Source organism: Haliotis asinina, chromosome 10 (genome assembly GCF_037392515.1).
Source record: "Haliotis asinina isolate JCU_RB_2024 chromosome 10, JCU_Hal_asi_v2, whole genome shotgun sequence".
Classification (NCBI taxonomy): Eukaryota; Metazoa; Mollusca; class Gastropoda; order Lepetellida; family Haliotidae; genus Haliotis; species Haliotis asinina.
In genome coordinates this window covers 2,488,847-2,509,512 of record NC_090289.1, presented here as the reverse complement: position 1 = coordinate 2,509,512, position 20,666 = coordinate 2,488,847, and the positions used below count along the sequence as shown (strand labels likewise).

The 20,666-nt window shown below is 40.5% G+C and overlaps 1 protein-coding gene across 2 annotated transcripts in view; it reads left to right on the top strand.

The window, feature by feature from the left end:
• Positions 1 to 20,666, top strand: part of LOC137297831 (protein ITPRID2-like) — a 59,864-nt gene that overhangs the window by 28,256 nt on the left and 10,942 nt on the right. For both annotated transcript variants that reach the window (XM_067829789.1, XM_067829788.1), the window contains 4 exons: positions 9,228 to 9,261; positions 10,757 to 10,876; positions 13,190 to 13,392; positions 19,071 to 20,140. In XM_067829789.1, coding sequence (XP_067685890.1) covers positions 9,228 to 9,261; positions 10,757 to 10,876; positions 13,190 to 13,392; positions 19,071 to 20,140 — 1,427 coding nt within the window. The remainder of the gene's footprint in view (positions 1 to 9,227; positions 9,262 to 10,756; positions 10,877 to 13,189; positions 13,393 to 19,070; positions 20,141 to 20,666) is intronic.

Sequence of the window (20,666 nt, the reverse complement as noted above, 5' to 3'; positions counted from 1 at the left end):
ACTGTATGTGTCAGCTCCATGGTATATGGTGAGACTGAAGAAGAAACTCTGCAGCTATTGCTGACTGTCCAATGTCTCACCCTTGTACACTAACACAGATGTTTCTAATATCAACCATGAACACAAGTGCTGATCTCCGGGGTGGAGGATCACCAGAAACAGCCATCGTTGTGTAGAATCTCCCCCTCATCTTCACACTAACCAATGTTTACCCTCTACTGTTTCCACATATGCCTCAGATCGATAGGTCATCTCTCCACTGTCCAGATATACAGGGTTATTCTGGACAGAGTACACTATTGATGGTGAAGGTTCTATGGACAAATGAAACCTTGTCCAGATTTAGAGGCTGTCGTTAGATACGGTTGGGCTCAGTCCAGATGCATAAGATTTTTTTTAATATAGCAAAGTACTGTCCATAGAGCAAAGGATTTCCATGGACACATCTAGCCAACCCAAGAACTCTCAATACACAATACGACAGTCATATTGAGTTAGGAAGATCTGCTAGTACAGATTGAGTGTGGAAATGTGCTGTGGAAACTGTGTGTTAATTAAATTGAGTTTTGAAGTTTTAGCCCACTAGCATGTGTCGGGAGTGAAGTTTAACAAAAACTATGCCCTGATCTTTTATTTTATCATCTGGGTATTGTTTGGCAGTGAATAAATTCCTAAACAACAAAAATATATTATATGTATGTTCAAGCATCTGATTATAGAAGCGACTTTTTAAAAAAAATGATTTATTTAGACTTTAGATTTAGATTTAGATTTAGATGCTCATGAAACTAGCACCCCTTAAACTCATAACGACCCGTGAAGGTCCCGGGGTAGAATAGGCCTTCAGCAACCCATGCTTGCCATAAAAGGTGACTATGCTTGTCGTAAGAGGCGACTAACGGGATCGGGTGGTCAGACTAGCTGACTTGGTTGACACATGTCATCGTTTCCCCATTGCGCAGATCGATGCTCATGTTATTGATCACTGGATTGTCTGGTCCAGACTCGATTATTTACAGACCGTCACCATATAGCTGGAATATTGCTAAGTGCGACGTAAAACTAAACTCACTCACTTAAACTCATAACACAACTGATTACCGGCAACATTGTCATCAAGCTAGCATGCTGGTTGATCTGCATGTGTGAAAACACTTCTCCTCAGAATACATGATTACACATAGTGATTTAAACAGAGACATCATGGCTCAGTGTCATGTCTTGTGAAGGTCCACCTAAAAACACATTTTTATACTTCAAGAGTTAACTCCCTTGACCTTTTGTAAGATATGATGTCTGCCTACATACAAGGCAGGATGTCCAACCTGTGATAACCTGTAATTGCAGGTGTCGCAGGTGTCATTGTGTTACCTGTTGGTGATTGTGTCGGTGACGAGTCATTGTGCCATCATCAGTTAATGTTCATTTGCATCATTTAAATATCATGGAAAAATTAAATAATTTGGTAATTTAAGGATAATAATCAATTTAGTGTGGAGTAGGACGTAGCCATCACTTTTGTTGGTCTTCCTCGATCCTCCAGGTTTGGGATGTTCCTTTATCTCACAGGTGGACACATTACCATGTTGTTAATGTTAACCTTGGCATTGATGTTTTGACAGGACATCCCTGTGTCATGCATGCCAGTACTGTGTCATTGGGCATTTTTTGAAAGTCTTTGTCTTGCTAGAAGCCCAGATAAGGTTCGTATCCAGGTAAAATATGTATAGAGAAAATTTCCAATTACGCATGTTAGGCGCACAAGAAGTATGAAACGTGCGTACGGAATGAAACTCACACTTGTGTAATGAAAATGACATCGCTTGTTATCAGGTTGTACTGCTAGAATAGAAATATTGTTATACTGTCAGTATAGGATGAGTGTTGTACTGTTAGTATAGGACTAGTGTTGTAGTGTTAGTATAGGACTAGTGTTGTACTGTCAGTATAGGACTAGTGGTGTACTGTCAGTATAGGACTAGTGTTGTACTGTTAGTATAGGACTAGTGGTGTACTGTTAGTATAGGACTAGTGTTGTATTGTTAGTGTAGGACTAGTGTTGTAGTGTTAGTATAGGATGAGTGTTGTACTGTTAGTATAGGATGAGTGCTGTACTGTTAGTATAGGACTAGTGTTGTACTGTCAGTATAGGACTAGTGTTGTACTGTTAGTATAGGACTAGTGTTGTACTGTTAGTATAGGATGAGTGTTGTACTGTCAGTATAGGACTAGTGTTGTACTGTTAGTATAGGATGAGTGTTGTACTGTTAGTATAGGATGAGTGTTGTACTGTCAGTATAGGACGAGTGTTGTACTGTTAGTATAGGACTAGTGTTGTACTGTTAGTATAGGACTAGTGTTGTACTGTCAGTATAGGACTAGTGTTGTACTGTTAGTATAGGATGAGTGTTGTACTGTCAGTATAGGATGAGTGTTGTACTGTTAGTATAGGATGAGTGTTGTACTGTTAGTATAGGACTAGTGTTGTACTGTCAGTATAGGACTAGTGTTGTACTGTCAGTATAGGACTAGTGTTGTACTGTCAGTATAGGACTAGTGTTGTACTGTTAGTATAGGATGAGTGTTGTACTGTCAGTATAGGACTAGTGTTGTACTGTCAGTATAGGACTAGTGTTGTACTGTCAGTATAGGACGGGTGGTGTACTGTCAGTATAGGACTAGTGTTGTACTGTCAGTATAGGACGAGTGGTTTACTGTTAGTATAGGACAAGTGTTGTACTGTTAGTATAGGACTAGTGTTGTACTGTTAGTATAGGACTAGTGTTGTACTGTTAGTGTAGGACAAGTGGTGTACTGTTAGTATAGGACTAGTGTTGTACTGTTAGTGTAGGACTAGTGTTGTACTGTTAGTGTAGGACTAGTGGTGTACTGTCAGTATAGGACTAGTGATGTACTGTCAGTATAGGACGAATTGTGTACTGTCAGTATAGGACTAGTGGTGTACTGTTAGTGTAGGACTAGTGTTGTACTGTTAGTGTAGGACTAGTGTTGTACTGTCAGTATAGGACTAGTGGTGTACTGTCAGTATAGGACGAGTTGTGTACTGTCAGTATAGGACTAGTGGTGTACTGTTAGTATAGGACTAGTGGTGTACTGTTAGTGTAGGACTAGTGTTGTACTGTTAGTGTAGGACTAGTGTTGTACTGTCAGTATAGGACTAGTGGTGTACTGTCAGTATAGGACGAGTTGTGTACTGTCAGTATAGGACTAGTGGTGTACTGTTAGTATAGGACTAGTGTTGTACTGTCAGTATAGGACTAGTGGTGTACTGTTAGTATAGGACTAGTGTTGTACTGTCAGTATAGGACGAGTGGTGTACTGTCAGTATAGGAGTAGTGGTGTACTGTTAGTATAGGACTAGTGTCGTACTGTCAGTATAGGACTAGTGTTGTACTGTTAGTATAGGACTAGTGTTGTACGGTTAGTGTAGGACTAGTGTTGTACTGTTAGTGTAGGACGAGTGTTGTACTGTTAGTGTAGGACGAGTGGTGTACTGTTAGTATAGGACTAGTGGTGTACTGTTAGTATAGGACTAGTGTTGTACTGTCAGTATAGGACTAGTGTTGTACTGTTCGTATAGGACGAGTGGTGTACTGTTAGAATAGGACTAGTGTTGTACTGTTAGTATAGGACAAGTGTTGTACTGTTAGTATAGGACTAGTGGTGTACTGTTAGTATAGGACTAGTGGTGTACTGTTAGTATAGGAGTGAGTGAGTGAGTTTTACGCCGCTTTTAGCAATATTCCAGCAATATCACGGCGGGGGACACCAGAAAATGGGCCTCACACATTGTACCCATGTGGGTGTTAGTATAGGACTAGTGTTGTACTGTTAGTATAGGACTAGTGGTGTACTGTTAGTATAGGACTAGTGGTGTACTGTTAGTATAGGACTAGTGGTGTACTGTTAGTATAGGACTAGTGTTGTACTGTTAGTATAGGACGAGGTGTGTACTGTCAGTATAGGACTAGTGGTGTACTGTCTTTTTTTATGAAATCATTTCCACTTTTGGTTCCACACTTTAGGTTTTGATTCGGTATGACATCAGTCAGCACATACCTGCTAAGCAGACTTGATCAATGATGTGTACTTATGTGAGTTAAATCACTGAAATACCCACATATTGGAAAGCAGTGGGTAACAGAAAATGAAATACCCATTCAGCATTCATAGTATCCTCTTCTTTAAAATACATTGGGTACAGTACCCACATGAGCTAAAGTTTATCTGAACATCTGTCTTGACGTATCACTAAAAGTTCATGTTTGTAAGTGTTGTCTTTTGCATGTGTAATCAAGTGCACCAAGGTATGGTCACCTGTTTGATCCCAAATTTCAAAATTTGCTCATGGATTCCGGTGGCCCTTATTAACGCTCATGTGTATGTTTACTACCTCTATTGTCTCACCGGTGAAGATCTAGAAAGGTCATGTTGACAGGCGCTTGAGGATCTTCCCATACTCCACATGGCGATCAGTGAACAAACATACCGCTTCATGCAAAGTAAATTAGTCAGGACCACCACACCCTGCGGAAGAGCCCAGCCACATGACCAGCCCTTGAGGGCCGGCCATATATCACTGCTACAGTTCACCCTCAGCCCTGGCAGCAGTGTCAGAAAAGGGAACCTGTGACAGTTAGATAGAACTACTGTAAAGCTCTCTCCTGTGCTGTGTGTGCTCTTGTACAGATCAGTCTCCTGTTCTGTGTGTGCTGTTGTACAGAGCAGTCTCCTGGGCTGTAGGTATTGTTGTACAGGCCAGTGTCCTGTGCCGTAGGTGTTGTACAGAGCAGTGTCCTGTATTGTAGTTGTGGTGATCAGTCTCCCGTACTGCATGTGTTGTTGTACAGAGCAGTGACCTGTGCTGTAGGTGTTGTTGTACAGATCAGTCTCCTTTACAGTAGGTGTTGTTGTACAGAGCAGTCCCTTGTTCTGTAGGTGTTGTGGAGATCAGTCTCCCGTACTGTAAGTGCTGTTGTACAGAGCAATGTCCCATGCTGTAGGTGTTGTTGTACAGAGCAATGTCCTGTGCTGTAGGTGTTGTTGTACAGATCAGTCTCCTGTGCTGTAGGTGTTGTTGTACAGATCAGTCTCCTGTGCTGTAAGTGTTTTTGTACAGAGCAGTCTCCTGTGCTGTAGGTGTTGTTGTACAGATCAATCTCCTTTACAGTAGGTGTTGTTGTACAGAGCAATGTCCTGTGCTGTAGGTGTTGTTGTACAGAGCAGTCTCCTTTACAGTAGGTGTTGTTGTACAGAGCAATGTCCTGTGCAGTAGGTGTTGTTGTACAGAGCAGTCTCCTGTGCTGTAGGTGTTGTTGTACAGATCAATCTCCTGTACTGTAGGTGATGTTGTACAGATCAATCTCCTGTACTGTAGGTGTTGTTGTCTCAGTCTCCTGTATACAGACCCCTCCCCACCCCCAAGTTCATCACCCGTGAAGACTCGGGGTAGAATAGGTCTTCAGCAACCCATGCTTGCCATATAAGGAGACTACGTCTGTTGTAAGAGGCGACTAATGGGACTTGGTTGACACATGATCAGTTCCCAATTGCATAGATCGTAGCTCATGCTGTTGATCACTGGATTGCTTGGTCTCGACTATTATTTACAGACTGCCGCCATATAGCTGGAACAGTGGTGAGTGTGGCTTGAAACTAAACTCACTCACTGACTTACTCACAAGTTCCATGTGAATCCAACCTGGAATACTATAATAGTCTAAATCACATTTCTTATTACTGCTCTACAAACATGCTTTACTCTGCTCCCTTCCTGATAGGCCTTTCTAACAGTGCAGAGATATTTATAACCAGACATAAATATGTCTTCAGCTCTTGCACTTTAAATCAATTACAAAAATAACCTCAGAAGATTTTATTATGAATGATCTGTCATGACAATACAGTCATATCTAATCCCCAAGCTTTGAAAAACTGTCATCTCTGAAGCAGTAGATGAGGCTGGCCTGGTCTCACGTGTGTTGGCAGTGACTGGCACAGCTTGGTGAGAAATCTGGCACACGCTTTGGACATGGGTTTCCCGAGGAATTTGCCTGATTTAGAAAACAGTTATGAAATGTGGCTGAGTGCAGTCACTGATAATGTGTGAGATAAGGCTTCGGATCTACTTACCTGTGTAGGCCTGCCTTACGGTGCTGTAGAATGGAGTGAGAGGCTTAGCCATGGATTTGAGTGTATACAGCTGGCAGTCATTTCTAGTGGATCATAGGTGTATGTAGACGTCATGACTATTTTCAAACTGTCATTTTGATGTTATGAACTTCATTCTACTAATGCTGTATTTGAAACTTTACCTTTAAAATATCATCCCATATGGCATGAGAGTTTTTGTGAAATGGATTACAATGATTGAGAACTTCTCACAAACGTGTTTCATCGATGTCTACCATAGCGGGCATATTGATAAATGACACTTTCTTAGCTCTGGTGTTTTTGCAGGCATTTGTGTAATCATGTTTATGATACTGATATTTATTATCCCTGTTGAATCATTGGTCTTTTGACAACGATGATGGTGGTGATTTAATGACTTGTTCATGCTCAATTGATGTTTCTGATGGAAGCAAAATAAAAATGATATTTAACTCCCTTACTGAATTAAATTTTGGTCACTACATGTTAAATACATTAAATGTTTAATATACACATGTGTTAGAATCACATGGTCCTTTTCAGTTTTATTTCTTTACTTTAGGTAAAAGGCCCATAGTACCAATAAAACAATCATGATATGTAAGAGGTATGTTCAAGTGTACAATTTGACATTAACATGGTGTATTAACATCGTCTAACCCTGTAGAAGCTAGTCAGTGTCAGTGGACACTAGTTTACAGATTGTGTTGTTTGATACAATGACATGTTAGGTCTTTAAATTTAATAATAACTCTTCAAATATACCATGTTTAAACATTGAATACGAGTATCAAAATTTTATATTATAAATATTTTCATCCTGTTCTTGATGTAAACAATGTTTTACAATGTATGAAAGAACTGTATCATCCCAACTTCCTGTACAAAGCAGTGTATCCAAGACACAGTTGCAACAGAGTGGATTTAATTAAGGGAGCCAAGTTTATTTTTATTTCTAGCATCACTTACATTCGCAGCCAGGTAAAAAAGAGCATCTGAAATTCTAAGACGGATAGTGGTGAGGAGATGAGTTTAAACTAACGTAAATATAGAACATTTCAGTGCCAGTGTATATATTGGGTATCTTGCACATTCCATAAGTACAATATCAGGAGCTGTTGATTTCTGGAGTAGGAAACATTTACATGCAGGTAGCTGTATTTTCTTACAATGCCTGAACCTTGGACCATACAATAGACTGACAGGATTTTACTGTGCAAGCTTTTTAACATATTTGCTCTGAAAGTTTTTAAACTGTAACAAACTCTGCTTCACTGAGCCCAGTCAACATTAGAGATGATGTGTGTTCAAAATCATTCCTGAGGAAAGCACATGTGGTTTGTTTGTTGTTATCATGTTTGTTATGTGTGTGAGTGTGTGTGATGTCATTGTTCACAGAAATACTAATTAGTTCTGTCATCCAGGTGAAACTTGAGTGCAACAGTTCGTCTTCTTTTTCTTTTCTTTATATACTGCCCATGCTTTCATACATCCTAACTTAAAATATACATGTATCTAAAAACAAACCTTTAGGTATTTTGGTCTGGCCAGACGAAGTGTCAGGTAACCATTGTGAGTCAGCTGATACAATGACCCATGTGACAGGTTACAGGAACCACCCCACACACACTTCCTGGTGTATTAGAGGGAGGGGGAGGCCTGGGGGGTTATTTGGGTACATAAAATACTGGAGTAGATAAGCACATTAGTACATAGATCACAGGATTACTGTATTTCTCTGACACTAAATTGGACTGACAGCTTCTCACTGAAATGAATGTTTTTACAGCGAAAAATAGTTCATACTTAAAAAATAATATGAAAAGGAACCCCTGAGACTTTCTTCATTTTCGGAAGCTGTGGAAATCTAGACTTGCCACATTTTTTAGAGTCATGTAGGCTTTGTTGGATATATTTGTTCTTCAGTCCTGTAATGGTTTCAGTAATTTTTAGCCAGTTTTCTGTCAGTAATGCAGCTGGCCAAACCTGAGAACAGAGATACTTTCAGTATTTTGCCATTCTGATAATTGGCTCCCATCTGGCCGGCCTTGCTCTACACATCTCACATCCCATTCCAGCTTCTGTGTTTAGGTACATGAATCTAGCACCACGCAACCCAATCTGTTGCTGGTTTTAGAGCATTACACTTTCAGTGTGGGCTCCATACCATGCACTGGATGTAGAGTGAGTGAGAAGTTCAGATGATAAACACTGTTTGTAAATTATAAGGCCTGTGCCTGTCAAGAGGTAAGCAAATGTTAGAAATTTTAGAAAAAAAACCCCTGACTCATATGCTTACCTTGATGTACACATTGTTTAGTGAGAATACCTCGCTTTCATTCTATGGCCCTCTCCAACACTTTCACCCACACACACACCCCTACCCTGACCTACACACCCATGTTCTCCATCCCCATCTCATCAGGCCACTACCCCAGGATCCGATGTAGAGGCATTTGTCAGTTTACCAAAACATGGCTAGCCAATTAACCTGTATGATTAATCAGTTTTAAGGAATCAATTAACAACCTACTTAATGGACACTTCCTACATAGTGAAAGGACCGATTAGGTGATGAAGCAGACAGCTGGTCCTGCACATGCATGTAACATCCGAGTATGCAGTTTAAGATATCCTCTGTGTTATCAAAAACCTTGAAGTTCCACCAATGAAAACTCTACTTGTCTCATATGTGGTGGGCAAAGTTGATAATGTCTTTTCGTGAATATGTTTTAATAGAATTTATGCTTTTAATGAAATATATATTGCTTGCAGTGATCTAATGTGTAGATTGTATATGACTGAATAACTCCCTGTGGATTTATCATGTTTACATGAGGAAACAGACGAAACACTGAATAAGTGCAGAGTGAGTGGGTTAAATATAGATATTGATATCAACTGAAGGAAGTGAAACAAACAAGGTGTGATAACATCTAGTGGATCATCGCTGTTGACAACCGGAGTTAGTCAGCAGTTTATGGCCACATGAACTCTTCAACTTCAGGCATTTCATATTTTGCATCTGACAAACATCTTCTTGTTGATTTCAGCCAACACTTTATCCGCTGTCGTCAGCACAGCCAGGTACGTTATTTCTTCTTGAGTACTCAAACAATTCTGTAGGTTGTTGTCTTCTTGACCATTACGTGGACAATCAGACATTGAGCTGCACACAAGTAACTGTGTACATCAGGATTTGATGTCTAGTTTAGACAGTCCTGTACAAGGCTCACAGTTGTAAGTTACTATGTACAATACTACTCTCAGTGTTCAGTATAGGAGTGATCGTTGAAGTGATTGTTGAAGTGATTGTTATTGACCATTGTGTAAGAGTAGAATTGTTGTTGACTATTGTGTAAGAATGATTGTTGTGAAAGAATGGTCATTGTTGACCATTGTGTTTGAAAGTAGGTGTTGAGGGTGGGGTAAGAATGATTGTTGTTGATTGTGGTGTAGGAATGATTGTTGCTTACCATGGTATGTAAGGGCAGAGGCAAAATGTAGCACAAATGGGGTTGCGAAGCATAAAGAATATGACAAGTCTTCTTATATGCGAGCGAAGCGAGCAATGGTTGGCAACGTATTTTCCTCGCTTCGGTTGGAAATACATTTTTCATGTCAAAATAAGATATCGCCACCATCAAAGGTACACTCCCATTTATTCACTTGGTTGTGCTGTCACATTTCTTACCCCATATTTAGTCATTACTCACGTGAAATATGTTTTATTCAACATTTTAAGCGCCACTCATGGTATTGAGATCGTTCTTCACCTCCATTATCCCTGCCAGCTTCCAGTTGAACGGAGTGACGTCACATGAATAAGCAGAAATTAAAAAGAAATACCATATTGCCTAATTTTATCGTGAATTGTTGGAGTTTATTGGTCTTATCTGTAGTCACTATTGTTAAAATTTTCGTAACATTTATTCTACATGAAAACACTTTTGGCGTAATGGGTGAATGATGCGGGAGAGATAACCGTAAGTATTTCATATAGAGTAATACCCTCCTGTTCCTTCACTCCGTTGACCAGGGAAGCTGGAAGGGGGAATGGAGGTGAAGAACGGTCTGATTTACCACGAGTTGCGCTCAAGATTTTGAATAAAAAATATTTCACGTGAGTAATTGTTCAAGATGGGATTAGAAATGTGAGAGCACAACCCAGTGAAGAAATGGGTCTATACATTTGATGGTGGTGATATTTTATTTTGACATGAAAAATATTTGTCAAACTGAAGCGAGGAAAGTACATTGCCAACCTTCGCTCGCTTCGCTCACATGTAAAGAAGACTAGTCAATTTCTCTATGCTGCGCAGCCCATTTTTGCTACAGTTTGCCTGTGGTAAGAGTGATGGTTGTTGATCTTTGTGTGAAAGATTGGTTGTTGTTGACCAGTTTTGGTAAGAGTAATTGTTTAATAAAATTAAATTGTAATTAGTGACCCTTTTATGGTGACATTTTACCATCTAGTTTGTGATACCCTGATACTGTTTGTGATAGAGATTTCCTAAGAGAAAATGTCAGCAAATGGTTCATTTCACCCTAAATGATGAACGCTGTTTATCTGTTATTTTAGCACAACTGCAGTGCCCCCACTTGACCCACGGCTGTCCAGTCTGAAGGCTGCTGGTCACTACGGTTGGGCAAGCTTCAACTCAGAGGTCTCAGGCCAGACCAGCGGTTCCAGTGCCAACAGGTAGAGCAGTAGCAACTCATTTACACCTATGTGTTTTGTAATTGGTTAAAAGGCCCACAAAAGGAGCATCACTTAAACTATCAGGCATACAGCACTGAGGAAGGGTATCAGACATTTTGGTAAAACAAGAGTAATGTTAAGTGTTTTCAGAATACTGATTACTGACACTATATCATAGTGACCTTGATTGGGACCCTTAGTCTCAATGAAGACTTCATTAGTAGATCACATTCAGACCATCACTAATTGTTCTAGAGCATGTATCAATCTTGCTCTTGTATATAACACATTTTGAGTTATAACTGTTTGTTGTTTAACACCGCACTCAGCAATATTCCAGCTATATGGTGGTGGTCTGTAAATATTTGAATCTGGACCAGACAATCCAGTTATAAGCAGCATGAGCATCATTCTTCGCAAATGAGATGATTAGTTGTTGTAGAGCATGCAACATGTATGTACCACGCTTTGAGTTTGTTATTGTAGTTTATAAGAACTATTTCAGCTAGAATATACAGCACATGGTCAGGACTAAGAAAACATTTTGATATATCATGTCAGTTGGCCTTAAGTGTTATAAAGATACTCTACAGCAAAGGGTATATTTGGTTCCTTTAGCCTGTCTGGAGCAAAACATTTTTATTAAACTAAACTAAGCACTACTCCGAATCTGATCAGAACACTATTCCTATTCAGAGGCAAAAGCTTTTCCAGTGTGGAGCAAACAATTTTCCTGCATCAAATAATTTGTGCACTGAACAAAAATGCCATTGGCATACTGAACAAAACAATATTCATGAACTGAACAAAACACTATTCATGTATTGAAGTACTGTTCCTGTAGAGAGCAGAACACTATCTCTGGACAGAGCAAGATGCTGTTTATGTACTGAACAAAATGGTATTAATGAGCTAAAAAATTTCGAAGTTCTCTACAAAGTTACACACTATTTCCTAAAGCGGCAAAACACTATTTAGAACAGAGAACAACACTGGTCCAGTATGGAGCAATGCATCAATACTGAACTGAGGCGAAATGTTTCCCCTTGTCCTGGTGATAGAAATCACTGATGTTTCCACATGAGTGAGTTTTAGTGATAGATAGTGAGACAGGTGATAACTGTGTGTCCTCATGTTGACACAGTGCAGCATATGTGCAGACAGGTGCCCCTCACATGCAAAACTTTCCCGGGGGTTGTGATGTAATACTATCACAGGCTATGAGGAGTGTGCCCCCTGGGCAGATGGGAAACCTGTTTGAGGGGTCGAGCAGGTAGTCACTCCTCACTCCTGCTGCACTGCTTTACCTGCCGAGACTAACAGTGTCAGACACATCAAGGTATAGGTACCTAGGTCTCGGCAATGTATGATCTCTGTCTGTCAGATGCATGTATGATCTCTGTGACGTGGATATGAGGTGTTTGACTGTCACATGGATGTATGATTTCTGTGTGATGCAGACAAGGTCGCATGGAGGTATGATCACTCTGTGTCCTGAAGATAAGGTGTTTGACTATCTCATGGAGATATGGTCTCTGACTGTGACCTGGACGTATGATCTCTTTGTGTAACTTGTCAGTTATGATCTGTCTGTGCCTTGGAGGTTATGATGATTTCTCTCTGTGACATGAAGGTAAGGATTGTGTCCGTCCAAACCCTGACTGTCATAGTGTTTGAAGTAACACTCATCTGACATCTGACAGTCAAATGAAGGTCTGGCCTGAGATGATTATGTAGATATATGACACCCTCTGTCTGTCACATGGAGGTCTCATATTGTTTCATTACACAGAGACTGGATGTCTGTCAAAAGGAGGTCTTTTCTCAGTCTGTTACTCCAACAAACGATATCTGACTTTCTCATGGCAGTACAATCTCAGATTGCCACACATGGGTACAGTTCACAAGATTATCTAGTCAGTTCCCATTCCACTCAGCCATAGTGTTCTGCCTTTCTCTCAGCCCGTCAGGAAAGCCTAAGCCCAAAATGAAGCAATTCCACATTTTTTTCAGTTTCAGGGTATGAAATTCTCTTCTCTCTGGGGCTCCTTTTCACTCTGAATATGACCGCTTGTTTCTATTCCTTTCTATCAAAGATGCTTATGTTTCTATTTATACGTGTATTTCATCATCAGTATAATGCCAATGCAAGAATGGTCAGTCCTGGACATATAGGCACCATTCCACAAAGTCCTCAGTGCACTACGTATGTTTAAAGCCTGGTGAAGCATAGAAGTAATGATCACTTTGCTTTTTGGAACTGAAAAAGGTACATAACATGATTCTAATTACTAATGTGTTTTATGGTTGCAGTCTTGACATTTTACTGTCCCAACGTAATGTGGATCCAGAGCAGATGTTGCGAAGTCTTGGTTTCGGTTTCGCCAATGAGCAAGAGGCACCAATGCTGCGAGTGCCAGTACGCTTCATGCAGAAGTCTCACGCCAATGGCATCAACATTGCTGAATTCCTCGCCGAGTATCCCGAGCTCCAGCAAGTCATGATGAAGAAGTCAGGTCAGTTCTCTTCAGAATATTCTGCTGAAATGGATGATATGATTGACTGTCGTGTTCCAGCCTATTTTCCTCGGAAACACTTCACCATGCTGATGGAAGATCCTACCATTGTCGGCATCGTTGACTTGAATGGTAATGAAGAAGAAACTTGTATGACCTTGAGTAGAGATGGCGTAACGTTGGAGATCGAAGATGTTGACTTCCTTGAGAATGAGCTCAAGACGCCGCAAAATGTACCCATGTCCCCTTTAGTCAAAGACTGTGCACTTGATGATGAAGAATGCTTCGCTCAACCACGCCCCCAGAACTTGGACTTGTTAGAACCTCCATGCAAATCTGAGAGCGATTCCATTAGCATGTCGTCTGGCTCGACCTCGTCCATGTCCCAAGATGCATACAATTACTTCAATGTCATGCTGTCCCCCAACGAATCTCTCGTCTAGGTCCCATTTAAAGCGTATTTCATTGTACTGATGTGTATTTTGGTAATTGCACGGTTAGTTAAAACAAGCAGAGGATCATACCCAAGTGGAAACAAGGAAGCAATCGTTGGTTGGACTGGAAGCACTTACGTGACATGCACATAGACTGTAGGTTCACAAACTGCCTCTAGTACAGCTGGAAGTCATCATTGTTGTAGTGCCCTTCCCACAACAGCCTCATTTCTGTTGTAGCTGCCAAATAGCTGGAATATTGCTGAGTGCAGTGTTAAACAACAGACAAACAAATATTTCTGTTGTCAAGCAGCTGACTTGGGCCTATTGGTCATTTCTGGATCCAAATGAGGCAAGTCATTGATACTCGGGGCCAGAAACTGATCATCTCACCAATGTGCTAAAGTCTTGCATCACTTTCATCAAGGTCATCAGTGTTATTTCTTTGTAGTCAGATACAAGTTGCCAAACACTCAAATTGTGAGATTAGGCTTGGCCCATCTATTTTGTCTCATAACCATTTATTATTTATGATATCACTGTGTGATATATTTTTCCTTGTTGCCATGATGTCCATATTGTATATTTCAGTACCTAAATTTGTGATATATTCCTGTTGACTGATTTTATCCTCCATATTTGGATGGAACTATGATGAGCTGTTGAGTTTGTTATTATCTGTTATTATAACATGTATATTATTGCTGAATGCATTTTGGTCTCCACCATTAAGCTCAAGTTATTTTTAGCTGAGAGTTTTTACTCAAAGAGTTTTATGTTGCTGTGACATGATTCCACATTAAAAACCAAGCTCAAGGGAGACAACTCCCACCTATGCAGTACACCACTGATAGAAAGTGACCAAATTAGTATGTTATGAATTTCCATTAATTATTTGAAATCATGAAATATTTTGTTTGAGTAAACCAGTAGTTCTATCATTGAGTGTAATTAATTTATGAAAGGGATGGCAAAAGAAATATGTGAATTCATCAATTGTGTAAAGTAATAGGCTTGATGCAGGGCAACATTTGGGACTTGTACACCTTATTTACATGAGGAGAACAAGATATTTTCACATTTTAAAAATAAAGATAGTGTTGTGACAGGTAGATGCAGCTGTTTAATTAAATGAAAGGGAAAGTGAACATTCTGCTGTAGTTTTAGGTGGGATGTATTTTACTGGTGCTTCCTTCATCTTTGTTGTGGGGTGGGGGTGGTCTCTTATTTTCTTGTTATGATTGTTTAATGCTGATGTTGTGTATCAGTTCTTTTTGTTTTGTTTCTTCAGACTACTATTATTTATACTGCTTTTCAAATGTTTACAGTTTATTTTCCCCACATTCTTTTTAGCCAAATATTGAGATTATAGTGTGAGTGACATGGCTGCTTTGAGTTTATACAAACATCGTTCGAAAAGGTCTTTCATCATGTTGCCATTGCATACATTTATGGTGGCATTATTGTGAGTAGTCAGTAATTTAGCCGCTAGTACAGATCCACCACAGCTGTCAGACATCACCCTCTTTGTGCCATAATGGACGACGGCTGTAGCACTGGTATTGCTTTCTGAAATAGGGCATATGGAATAAACCAGGACAGGCTGGTATTTTTTTTGTTGCGATGTTCTGAGATTTCCCAGATCTCATCAGAGTTTTGTGGAACCACTATATGCCAAATGTTGATTTTGATTTGATGAAGTGAATTGAATGGTTTGTGAATTTACCAGAAATGTGCAAGCATTGAACAGACACTGCTTTGATGCACAGCTTGTACTGCTGTTGAAAATAAACAATTGCAAAATACATGATCTAGACATATCTTATACTTTCATACCTTGTCAATATTGAGATCAGTGTTTCAACAGTCTCTGTCAATATTTCACCCTTACTTCTTTGGGAGTAGGTTTAATAGGAAAGTGGGGATTTTGTATTCACTGTGTCCAGATGATCAGGGTTTCACTTTGTTCCGGCAGGTGTAGTGCTGGGACATTCCTGAGATAGGTAGGTGTAGTGCTGGGACATTCCTGAGATAGGCAGGTGTAGTGCTGGGACATTCCTGAGATAGACAGGTGTAGTGCTGGGACATTCCTGAGATAGGCAGGTGTAGTGCTGGGACATTCCCGAGATAGGCAGGTGTAGTGCTGGGACATTGAAGAGAAAGGAAGGGGTAGTGCTGGGACATTCCTGAGATAGGTAGATGTAGTGCTGGGACATTCCTGAGATAGGCAGGCGTAGTGCCTGGACATTGAAGAGAAAGGCAGGCGTAGTCGCTGGGACATTCCTGAGATACGCAGGTGTAGTGCTGGGAAATTCAAGAGGTAGGCAGGGGCTGTGTTGGGACATGCAGGAGGTAGGCAGGTGTTGTGCTGGGACATTCCAGATAGGCAGGTGTTGTGTAGGGACATTCAAGAAATGGGCAGGCGTAGTCGCTGGGACATTGAAGAGATACGCAGGTGTAGTGCTGGGAAATTCAAGAGGTAGGCAGGGGCTGTGTTGGGACATGCAGGAGGTAGGCAGGTGTTGTGCTGGGACATTCCAGATAGGCAGGTGTTGTGTAGGGACATTCAAGAAATGGGCAGGTGCAGTGTAGGGAAATTAGGGGGTTGTGCCGGGACATTGAAGAGACAGGCAGGAGTAGTGTTGGAACATTCAAGAGATTGTGCTGGGATGTTCAAGAGATAGGCAGGGAGTTTTTCTGGGACATTCAAGAGATTAAAAATTTGCAGGTATCTGTTTGATGTGTTGTGGAGATTGGCAGATGCAGTTTTAGAACATCTGTAGGTATTGGTGGGTGTACTTTTGTGACCTGTTCTTGAGACAGACAGGTCATGGGACATGTTATAGTGATAGACAGGTGTCATGCTGGAACAGTTTCCACAGATAGGGAGATTAAGCAATCCCATCCCTGAGCTGTTGTACACTGACTGCCTGCTCTAGTAGCAGATGCCAGAACACCTGAGCCAGGTAATGTGAGCATGTCTGCTTGTGTTTGTCTCCTCTGTCTGATGTACAGGGGACACATCCTTGTGGTCTGAGCACGTGTTGACTAAGAATGTTACACAAGAGACAAGGAACCAGCCATGTCATCGTAACATACAACCAGTTATTTCTGGATAAAAATGATCAGTTTGTGAAATGGAAGTCATTTTGAGTCACGCTGAGTTATGGTTGTCAAGACGTCTGTGGCTGGTTCCTCCCAGTGACACAGCACTGCCACTTGTGTGTTTGTCTGTAGTTCCGCAATCATGTTGAATTCCCTCTATTTGTATCCTTGAGTTCCTGTGTCATGATTCCATTATATTTAATAGTGGTGACTATGTAAGAGGAAGCAACTATTGCAGAACTATTGGAAGTGATTTTTTCTCCTTGCATTTTCTCATTTGAAGTTATTTCCCAAAGGAATGCAAGTAGCAAGTACTTGCTAAAAGAGTTAATTTCAAACACTGTCTTATAATAACTGAAACTTCAAACCCAGATCAAGTTTGTTTAAGAGATAACAGGGGCAGATAACTTTAAATCAAAGTGAACATAGGTGCTTCCTATATTTTGCACTGCACATTTATCAAGAGATGTCAAACTATGGATAGTCTCACATGCCATCAATACGTCAAACCTTTCCATTTTTCGATTAATTGCTGTTGGAGACTCAACAATTGCTATGCATCAATACTTCGATGCATTGTTACAGCTCTAATATTTGATTTTTAATGCCACATATTGCAGTATGCTTTCAACATGCCTATAAATATTTATAATACAGGAAAATTTCTGAGGGAATGGTTGATAATGAGGCTGGGAATATTACTTTCAGAACCAAGATATTTGGGAGAATAGGTCCAGGGCATTTTTCAGTAAAGAATCTATAGGATAAAAGACACAGTGTCCTTGCAAAATGTTTGTCCACCTTCAATTTTCAGAGTGCACTGTTGTGAATTCCCATTTTTGTGTTTATACTAATGTCATGTTAATTGTTTATGTTATGTTTGGCGTTTATGGACCTGTGAAGGTCTGGGGTAGAACAGGTCTTCAACAACCCATGCTTGCCACAAAAGGCGGCTATTTTTGTAGTAAGAGACAACTAGCAGGATCAGGTGGTCCGGGTTGCTGACTTTGTTGGTACATGTCATCAGTTACCAGTTGTGCAGATCAATGCTCATGCTGTTGATCACTGGATTGTCTCAGGTCCAAAGTTGGTTATTTACAGACTGCCACCATATAGCTGCAATATTGCTGAGTGCAGCAGAAAACTACAACTCACTCGCTTACATGTAACCATGTGATTCAGTGTACATATATGAAACAAAAATAAAAAGTGAAATCATAAAATTGATAAGATGTCTTTGGTAATGTCTTACGTTGTGAGCTTCAGAAATGACAGGAAGCTCTGTGATAAGCAGATTGGTCATTCTGGTGAGGTAGCCCATTATCCACAGTGTTAACCCTTCACCTCCTAAAGTTTGGTGTTTGTTTCCCATAACGTGGCTGCTTGTCTTCCCATGTTTGATTGATCTGTGGTATTAGCAAATAATTGTTTTGTAAGCAGATGTTGTGTGGTGAACAGTGCCTGTTTCATTTTGCCTTGTTTGTTCATGAAATGCTTGAACTTCATGAAGTCTGAACTTACCCTTGAACAGTATGACCTTGACCTCTTGCTCCCTTGTTAATGAATTTGTGCACAGTGTAGTTAGTAAACAGATTTTATTCAAGACTCTTTGACAGTAAGGTACACACAGTTAAGTGATTAACTCCTCCTGATTTGTAGAACAGAAAGACTGTTGTCATGATGATGTTGATTCAAACTTTGTTGTCCGTTACTTTGAACACGTTCAGTGTGCATGATGTTATTGTGTCTTTACTTTTGATTGTTTGTTATTTGGTTGATTTTTTCTGATTTATTCATATTTTTGCATGAATTCTTCCCATATTTTATGTCCACATTAAGAAGTCAAAAGAGAGTAAATGTTTTCCATAAGCAACCTCTTCAAATGTTTCTGAGTTAATCACTCATGCTTAAAGTAATAAATGAATATTGTTAATCTTATATGAATTCGTTCTTATTAAAACAAATATTATCTCAACAATACGTTACTCTGAAACAATACTTTAATCATGATTATTTTTGCTGCTAAGTATTAAGTTAGACTGCATAATTTCAAGACTAATGAAGCTTACTTTCCAGATGCGCTGTTAGATAACATTAACTTTCTGTTGTTTACTGATTGTTTCTGTGATCTTGTTGCAGGGAAGTGGGGATCTGTATCCAGATCTATCTCAACGATGCTTGCCATGAAGTCATTCCTTGGTCAAACCACAACAGCAGCATCCCCTCCCAGCAGCAACAACAACATCACTGCCACTCCTGAGTCTGGACATCCGGATGCAGAGTCGGGACCTCCTCAGCATGTGGTGCATCCCAGCATCCTCAGTCTGGAGAATCAGCGTGCCCTGGCTAGTCAGGGGTATTATGACTCTAACACTCCCAACGCTGTGGCGCAAGCTGGCAAGCAGGAGACAGCAGCTGAAACTGTTCAGATGAGGAAACCTATGGATGCTGCAACAAGACGGGAACGTTTCCAGAAAACGAGATCCACCAAACGATGGAGCATGGTGGAGTCATCGGAAGATCCTGTAGGCAATGTGGAGAGTGGGGAGGTGTGGATATCACGGAGTCTAGATGAGTCTAAGGGAAGACACTCTGGCACTGACTTCAGTAGTTCCATGGACAGCTCCGACTCCCCAGCTAATGATTCCAGGACATCCTCCATCAGTGAAAAGAGGCGGATATTTGAACTGGAGATGATGAAGAGGAGTGGAGAGGATCTTGGCAGCATCAGCCGGAATCGGGAACACCAGGTGAACATTCTGATGGATGATGATGATGAGGATGGAAACTACCTTGTGTCAGGCGGCCCATCAAAGCAGAGCACTATAGAGAAAAGAGAGTCAGTGGTTGAAGCTGGTAGTGACAGAAATGATGTAAAAATTGTGGTTTCAGATACGGACCCTAGTGCACGGGATGTAACTGATTCAGGGAGCATCATTCCCAAGTCAGCAAATGGCACTCATTCCTTACTGACTATTGTGAACGCTCAGCTGGAGCGCTTGTCTGACTCGGGTTCAGATTACACCCTGGTAGAAAGCCCACGACCTTCAACAGATGTGGAAGTATCTCATCCTGTTCTCATGCAGACTTTATCTAAAGATTCTGTGTTTGAAGAGTCAGATAAGACAGACAAAAGTGTTTCGGTCAGCTGTCAGACATCTTTCGACATTCACAAGCTGGATGAAAATGACAACTTGTCGTCAGCTAAGGTAGTGTTGAGAGTTCTACCTAAGTATAACTGCCATGTGATTATGTCCAGTGTAAGTTAATGTCTTGCCATAATGGTATTATAGTTTTATAAACAGCTGTTTATTGTCCCCCTGCCGCAACGCGGAGCAGGGGACCAAGTATTCAATGGCGTCTGTACATACATCTCTACGTACGTATGTCCCGAATCTTGTTAACGCTATATCTCATGAACTATTGTACCCAATGTCTTCAAATTTGATGACTGTCTACTTTGGGTGATTATCTAGACAACAGTCATTTCACACATCTTGTGTGTGAGTTAAAGTAAAGAGTAATGAATTTGTTATAAATATTTCATTCTTCTTTAGCGGTCGGGGGACATTGCTATGTTAGTGGCAAACACTTCTGTTTGTTGAAGTCAGGGTTCAGGATGACCTCATGTAGTATGCAACAACCTTTTGTGAGTAGGTGTAGCCAGGGGATGTGTGGGATGTAGATTTTCACCATTATGATGTCTGTTTTATCTACAACTTTCTTTGATTGTGG